Source organism: Echinops telfairi, unplaced genomic scaffold (assembly GCF_000313985.2).
Source record: "Echinops telfairi isolate 266 unplaced genomic scaffold, ASM31398v2 ScPeMD7_12;HRSCAF=54, whole genome shotgun sequence".
Taxonomy (NCBI): domain Eukaryota; kingdom Metazoa; phylum Chordata; class Mammalia; order Afrosoricida; family Tenrecidae; genus Echinops; species Echinops telfairi.
Genome location: NW_022103909.1, coordinates 160,642 through 168,851, shown reverse-complemented (window position 1 = coordinate 168,851; position 8,210 = coordinate 160,642). Strand labels below are relative to the sequence as shown.

Genomic DNA, 8,210 nt, shown 5'->3' with positions numbered 1-8,210 from the left:
GCAGCTGCGCACTACCTCGTTCTTCTGGTTTCGGCAGAGTGGACGCTGTCGTGCCTTTGGTCCATTAGCCATTTGGGCTAGTTGTTTCCCTAAGTATTTCATTTCCTTCATTCTTCTTTGTTGTAAAGGACAATTAATATTAGAGGACTTCACTTTTTTTTAATCACTTTTTGGGGGCTTGTCCAACTCTTATCACAATCCATACATACATCAATTGTGTCAAGCACATTTGTACATTCATGGCCCTCATCATTCTCAAAACACTTGCTCTCCACTTAAGCCCTTGGTATCAGCTCCTCATTTTTCCATCCTTCCTCCAGGCTCTCTGACATTTACCACACTCCACCCTATCCCCCACCCCCGCTTTCTTCCCCCCATAGGGAAAAAGGTGTATTCTTTCTTGTTTGGTTGAGCTGAAAGATAACAAAATTCACAACATTCCAGGAGACTATAATTGAACTTTTAACTTTATTATTTTCCTGTTATAAATGTAATGCATATGCATTATCTAAGAGGGGAATGCAAAAGACAGAAAGAAGTAGACAGGAAACTGCCCCCCATTCCCTCCCAGAGGAAGCTAGGCACCTTGGGCATGTTTCATTTCGCCAGCCTTTTCCTGTGTGTTTCTAAACAGAATTCAGGTTTTACTATAGAGAAAATCTTACATCAGCTTTTTCAATATAATAATAAAGGCTTTTTCTTCTTTTCTCTGGTGTCCATAAACATTCTCTTTTCAAGACACTTGTGCCAAGGGCAGAATCACGTTTACCACCTGGCTAGACTACGGGTTTTGGGTTTTCACATCCGCTGCTATGCTGAAAACCCTCTGGGGTGGCTGGGCTCGGCACACATGGAGTCACCTTGAGTCAGGACTGGCTGGTGGCAGCTGACAATGAGTGACCATGACAATAGCCAATGTTTAGTGGTGGAGTCGGGGGGTCAGTGTGTTTAACATGGTTAAGGCCCTTTTGTTTTCCAGAAAGACAAGGGTGGCAGGAAAGGACAGAGGGAGATGGGTGAGATGAGAGGTGGCTTCAAAGGCCAGTGCCAGAAGGGGAGGCTCACAGGTCCTGGCCAAGCCATTCCAGCCTGTCCAGGAGGAAGTCTACGTCGGCCTGGGTCAGCGTGGGGTTGGCCACAACCATGCGGAAGAAGTTGCCCCGGGCCCCGTGGGGCTGGTAGCCAATCATCATGGAGCCCTCCTTCACCATACGTTCCTTGAGCATGGGGGCCACCTGTGGGGAGGCCGCCTGTAGTCAGGGGGGTGGGCTGTTCTCCTGGCTAGGCCCCCCACACCCCAAGACAAACGGATGCTTTCCCTCCCCCATCCAGCCACATTCCTGAGAAAGCCCTCCTGGCTCACACCTTGACCAAGGTCCCAGCCTTTTCAGGCACATGGATGGTGCTGGGCCTGCTCACTGGTGGCGGCGGCTAGCTGCTGTTAAGTCAGTCTCAATGGACTGCAGACTTGACCACTGTGACCCACGGGGTTTTCATGGGCTGATTTCCAGAAGCAGATGGTCGATCCTATTTTGTTTTCCCTCCTCTCTCCCATGTCCAAGCATGCCATCGGTTTCTGCCTAGCCCTGACCTTTCCCTGGCTCCCAGCACTGATGGAGGCTGCCGTTCAGCCTCATGCATTCATAACACCTTGTCCCCTGGCCGGATGCCTGTGCTAGCTTCCATGTGCACCTGTGAGGGAGCATTGCTTTGGACACAGTGCTTTTGAACAGGTGTAGTGGTTCTCGGAAACAGCATCAAATCTCAAGGGCAAGAGAAGGTTGTTCCATTTGAGTCTTCTGGTCCATCCTGGTGGTTTGGTTCCCAGCATCAGCCAGTAAAGCTCTCTGTGATCTCTCTGCCCCTGTTGGTCCCGGGTCTGAGCTCCCAGCAGACGGATCAGCACACTAGGGACCTCTCCCCTAATACTCCCCTTTGTTATTCTTAACTTCCCATAAACATACCTTGCTCCCGCTCTATTAAAACAAGAGAGAGAGAGAGAGAGAAGCTGGTGTTTGCCCCCATCCCCACTGGGGACCAGGGACCAGCAAAGGGGGCTGCCATACCACTCAGAGCCAGCAGGGGGCAAAAGCGCATCGGCTACAATGATTTCCTGAATTGGGTTACCCGAGGCGGCAAAGGAGGGCCTACCTTAGCCAGCCTTTCACCGTAATGCGGGCTCTCCTGTTTCCCCCGCAGGCTGGGGGGCACGAACCAGAAGCATACGTTGACAAACTCGGGCTGGCAGGAAGGAGGAAGGGGAAGAGGGGCACATAAGCTGAGGAAGGAGGGCGGGTCCCCCTCTCCCTACCCAGCACCTCCGTGGGACCTTTGGTGCTAGGAGGAGGGGCTTGGTGCCATACCTCCATGACTAACTCAAATCCTTCCCTCTTCTTTATCTCCTCCACCAGGTACCTGAAAACACGGAGAAGTCAGGTGAAGGAGAAAAGGCAAAAGGTGGAAACAGAGGATGTGGAGGGAAAAATAGATCGGGGGTGGTAAAAAGGTCGAGACTCACAGAATGCAGCAGAGAGACACTGAGAGCGAGAAGGGGGTGTTGGGGGAACCCTGAAAGCAGGCAGAGAGGGCAAGACAGATCTTGAGGGAGGAGGGCTGGGCTGCCCTCCCCCCTCATACCGGGCAAGGGCAAAGGCCCGGTCGACACGCTGCTCCAGCCCCTGGCCGCCCTGCGCCTTCCACATGAGCCACAGCTTCAGACAGTCCACGTGGCGGCCACACTGCACCACTTTGTCCCCAGTGTCCAGAGCCACATCGTAGAACTTGTCCTGCTGGAACAGGTAGCTGGCCTGGGACCCGTGGCAGCGCTTGAGCAGATTCTGTGCAGGGTGGGGAAATGGTCAGGTCCTGGCGGGCTGTGCCGGATGGGAACCGCTGAGCTCAGCCCACCGGGTGACTCAGAACCCGTCCTCTGACTTCCCCAAGGCCGAGTTCTTCCCAAGCCCTCGTAGGGTCCTTCCTGTGGGGACTTCAAGCTGGACACGCTTTCTTTTGTACAGTGAAAGGCTGCTAGGAGGGGAGGGGAGGGGCTGATGGGGTGGACCGGGGTGTGGGCAGAGATTCTGACTCAGGCCGGATGGTGATGGACTCAGCAAGCCCTGAGCCCTCCCCTCAGGTGGGGTGGCAGCCAGCGGGGGCCGGGGCAGGGTGGAGGACAGGGCAGAGGTGGTCCCACCGAGGTATCCTGGAGAAGAAGAGCTGAGCACTGCAGGCCTGCTGTGAGGAGCTTGTGGGGGTTCCAGGCCACAGAGTCCGCCCTGGGCAGGAGCAGAGTGCAGGTCATCAGTCGGGCCCTCCTCAAGCTGCCCAGCCAGAGTCCACCCCACCCCCTGTTCCTGCGAAGGACCCTCTGGCTTCGGCTTCGGCCTACCGAATCAGGGAGACCTCCCATGTCTGGCCTCCTAGCCCCAACCAAGCCCCATCCCTAGTCCCTAGACATGGCTAGTCTCTGGATCAAGGCTTTGAAGGTGGGATCCAGGGAGAGAGGCCCCTACCCACCTCTGGATCCCATTCAGAAGATGCCGGTGTGTCTGTGACAGCAGGGCGCTCCCACCCCAGGCAGCCTGTGGAGCAGGAGGGGCAACATGGGGCCGGGCCTTGGCTCCGTCCCCCCCACCCCCAGGCCGGAGTCTCACTCACATCCACGTGCAGCCACAGCCCGTGGTGCTGGCAGACATCAGCAATTGCCTCCAGGGGGTCAAAGGCACCCAGCACAGTGGTGCCTGAAGTGGCACTGACCATGAAGGGCACAGCACCCTGTGGCAAAGAGGCAGAGGGGTGAAGCAGGTCATGGGTCATCGGAACGACTACTGGGCCTCCTTCTGAGCTCTTTGCATGTCTGACCTGACTGCGTCCATGTCAACACCATAACAATGCGGTACTGCCCCCTTTACTCTGCAGGCAGGGACAAATGGGTTTGAAGTATTGAGAGACTTCTCCAACAGAAGAGTGGGCATGTCGGACTCAGACCTTTTGCCACATATAAAAATTAAATCAAAATGGTATCAACCATAAGAACATTTGAACAAAAATGTATTAAACTGAGCTCTCTATCCCCCCCACCAATTAAATAAAAATAGACCAAAGACCTAAACATAAGAACTAAAACTGAAATTCTCAGAAGAGACAGGAGCGATGCTTCAGGATCTCCCTTTTAACGTAGATTCTTAAATAGTGCAGCAGCAGCGTGAGCAACCAAAGGCAAAGCAGCAAAGCTTTGTACATCGAGGGCTTCATCAAGTGAGAAAACTGGCAGATTGGGATGAAATATTTGGGCGGCAGGCATTGAGCAGCACTCAGTACCCAGATGGTAGAAAGTGCTCTGGAGCTGCACAGCAAAAGGACCCATCTCCAAAGTGGCCCAAGGGTGGAGAGAAGCGCACTGCTCACCCACCGGAAGTGGATAAACACAGCATGGTCAGTGCACACCCCAGAACGCTCCTAGCTAGCCCTGAAAGGCAGGGGAGCCCCTGCCCGCTACAACACAGAGGAGCCCTGAAAGCATCGTGCGCAGGGAAAATAAGTCCAGTGCAAAACCACAATGGCTGTACGAAATAAGCAAGTCTGCAGAAAGCAACCATTATCAGTGGTTATCAGTGGTAGGCAGAAGCAGGAAAGGGCAAGCTTTTACTTGGAGAGTTAAAGGCGGGGGAATGATTCGGAAAGGGCGGTCAGGATGACTGCACAACTTAAAGACCGTGGTCAGTGCCGCTGGATTACACGTGTGAGCCTTGCTGAGCAGGTGTATGTGTTCTATGCATATTTTAACCACAGTGAAAAAGGGGAAGCCAAATCACCTGGCTATTTCAAAGAAGATACACGAAGGGCCGATAAGCATATGGAAACATGTTCAATGTCAAGTGAAAGAGGCAAAGAAAAGCACTCAGTGCCACAGAGTCACTGCTGACTCTGGACAAGCCGAGAGGTCAGAGGAGAAGGCCCCCCCTTGGCTCTGGACAGCTGTGAATCTTCACAGGAGCAGGCGGCCTGCTCGCCTCACCCCAAGAAGCGGACAGGCTTGCACTGCTGACGCTGGGGTTAGCAGCCCGAAGCATTACTATCAAATCAAAACCACACTCAGATACCACTTCACCCCAGGAAGATCGCTATTCTCAGAAAAACAACCAACCCCGAGCGGTGGAGAGGAAGTGGAAAAACTGACACCCTCATCCGTGGCTCGTGGGATTGTCAAGTGGAAAGCAGTCCGCTGGTTCCTCAGAAAGGTAAACCCAGGGCTCTCCCGTGAGCCAGCAACTTCATTCTCTGGAATACACCCAAAAGAATCACAAGTGGGGCCTCAGATGTGTTCAGGGCAGCATTTCCACACAGCCAAAAGTCATGGGATGACTGGAGGTCTCAGGGGCTGGCCCCAATCCCAACTTCCTGGACAGTCGTCCCTCCCCCCAGAAGAATTCACTTCAGAGGACAGCACTGAAGCTGCAGCTCAGGGAGAGGGACATGTCTGATCAGAGCACACGGGAGCAAATGAAGGGGGAGGAAGAGAGAGTGGAGCACATCCTGCTCCACCAGGCCTGAAGGATGATATCCCTGCTCAGAACAGCCAATGCACAGAGAGGACCATATGGCCGGCCCCACTATGAGACACGATATCCCTCACTGACCCATACTCTGACAGGGACAACACTAGAGACGGTGTGGGAACTGCGCCCTATCTGACCCCACCACATGGAGGCAAAACACTAGGTGTGGAACAGAACAGCAAGGGAAACGGAGCAAGGAAGTCCCGAGAGAATACCAAAAATAGACTTTGGGGCCAGGGAATGGCACTCCAGCAGACTGGACCTAAAAACAGTCCTAAAGGTCAACAAACAGACCTTGAACTATTACAGGCTTTTCTCTTTTTTTGTCATTGGTTTTTTGTTGTTGTTTTGTTTTCTTTTGCTCTGTCTTGTTTTTGTGCATAATATTATCTCTGCAGGTCTAGCCAGGTCTAGGTGGGATAGACAATCTGGAGGAGAAAACAACGGGATCGACGGTTCCCAGGGGGACATGGGAGAGGGAGAGGTGGGGGAGAGGGAGAGGTGGGGGAAAGGAAGTTGTGCTAACAAACCCAGGGACAAGGGAACAACAAGTGATCAAAAATCGGTGGGAAGGAGGGGGTAATAAAGTAAAAGGAAATAGAGGAAAGAACTAGGAGGCAAAGGGCATTTATAGAGGTCTACATACAGGCTTGTACATATGTAAATATATTTATATATAATGATGGGGAAATAGATCTGTGTGCATATATTTATAGGTTTAGCATTAAGGTAGCAGATGGACATTGGGCCTCCACTCAAGTACTCCCTCAATGCAATAACACTTTGTTCTATTAAACTGGCATTCCATGATGCTCACCTTCCTGACACGATCACTGAAGACAAGCATGTGCATAAGCAAATGTGGTGAAGAAAGCTGATGGTGCCCGGCTATCAAAAGAGATAGCGTCTGGGGTCTTAAAGACTTGAAGATAAACAAGAGGCCATCTAGTTAAGAAGCAACAAAGCCCACATGGAAGCACAACAACCTGTGTGATCATGAAGTGTTGATGGGATCAGGTATCAGGCATCAAAGAACAAAAAAATCATGTCACTGTGAATGAGGGGGAATGCAGATTGGGGACCCAAAGCCCATCTGTAGGCAACTGAACATCCCCTTACCGAAGGGTCGAGGGGAGGAGACGAGCCAGACAGGGTGCAGTGCAGCAACGATGAAACATACAACTTTCCTCTAGTTCTTAAATGCTTCCTCCCCCCAGCATCCCCACTATCATGATCCTAATTCTACCTTAGAAAGCCAGCTGGACCAGAGGATATACACTGGTACAGATAGGAAATGGAAACACAGGGAATCCAGGACAGATGAACCCCTCAGGACCAGTGGTGAGAGTGGCGATACTGGGAGGGTGGGGTAGAAAGTGGGAACTGATTACAAGGATCTACATATAACCTCCTCCCTGGGAGATGGACAACAGAAAAGTGGGTGAAGGGAGACATCAGACAGTGTAAGATGACAAAAAAATCATAATTTATAAATTATCAAGGGTTCATGAGGGAGGAGGGCCGGGGAGGGAGGGGAAAATAGGAGGAGCTGATCCCCAGGGCTCAAGTGGAAAGCAAATGTTTTGAGAATGATGAGGGCAACATAAGTACAAATGTGCTTGACACATGGATGGATGGATGGATTGTGATGAGTTGTAAGCGCCCCAATAAAATGATCTAAAGAAAAAAGAAGAGATTAGACTAGAGGAGCAAAATGTGCTACTACGTGCACACCCAACCCCCAAACCTGACCCACTGCCATGGGGGGACCCAAGCCCCTGGACGGCTCCACACGGCAGAGTAGTACGGCCCCACAGGGTCTCCGAGGCTGTAACTTTTTTTTTTAAAGATCATTTTATTGGGGGCTCTTATAGCTCTTATAACAATCCATACATCCACTGTATCGAGCATATTTGTACCTAGGTTGTCATCATTATTTTCCAAATACATACTTTCCATTTGAGCCCTTGGTATCAGCTCCTCTTCACCCCCTACCCCCTCCCCCCATTATGACCCCTTGATCAATTATTATTATTGTTTCTATATCTTACACTGACCACCGTCTCCCTCCCCCCATGGTTTCTGTTGTTCGTCCCCTGGTGGTGGTTATGTTTCGATCATAGCGATAGGTTCCCCCAAGGCTGTAACTTTCACTGAAGCAGACTGTGCAGCTGGTGGGTTCAACCACTGACCTTATGGGGGTCCAGCTGGACCACACAATGGACCACCAAAGGGCCTTCAACCCATCGCCCGTGAGCTGATGATAACAATCATGGCCCTCCCTGCAAACGGCGGAGTACTTAGTCAACTATGGCGAGGACGAACGGAAAGGTCTGAAATGTGCTGTGACATGCGCAAACCTTGAAAATAGGGCGAGTGAAGGAAGCCAGGCAAAAAAGGATAAATATTATATCATCCCGTTTATGTGAGATATCCAAAATAAACAAATACACAGGAACCCAAGTTTAGCAGTCCTTAACAGGGGCAGGGGAGCGTGAGATGGGAGGTATTGCCTAAGGAGCACTGAGTTCCTGTTATGGGTAATGAAAAAAAAATGGGACTTTACAGGGGCGATGGTTGCCTAACATAAGAAGTATAAATAACATCAGTGAACTGTACATTCAAAAATAGTTGAAGTGGCAAAGTTTTGCT

The 8,210-nt window shown here is 51.4% G+C and overlaps 1 protein-coding gene across 2 annotated transcripts in view; it reads right to left on the bottom strand.

Moving 5' to 3' along the window:
* Positions 1-449: 449 nt before the first annotated feature.
* Positions 450-8,210, bottom strand: part of CSAD (cysteine sulfinic acid decarboxylase) — a 27,189-nt gene continuing 19,428 nt past the window's right edge. For both annotated transcript variants that reach the window (XM_045287215.1, XM_004711346.4), the window contains 7 exons: positions 3,658-3,774; positions 3,517-3,581; positions 3,194-3,275; positions 2,638-2,837; positions 2,364-2,415; positions 2,152-2,241; positions 450-1,235 (listed from right to left, as the gene is read on the bottom strand). In XM_045287215.1, the coding sequence (XP_045143150.1) occupies positions 1,062-1,235; positions 2,152-2,241; positions 2,364-2,415; positions 2,638-2,837; positions 3,194-3,275; positions 3,517-3,581; positions 3,658-3,774 (780 nt within the window). In that variant the 3' untranslated portion in view covers positions 450-1,061. The remainder of the gene's footprint in view (positions 1,236-2,151; positions 2,242-2,363; positions 2,416-2,637; positions 2,838-3,193; positions 3,276-3,516; positions 3,582-3,657; positions 3,775-8,210) is intronic.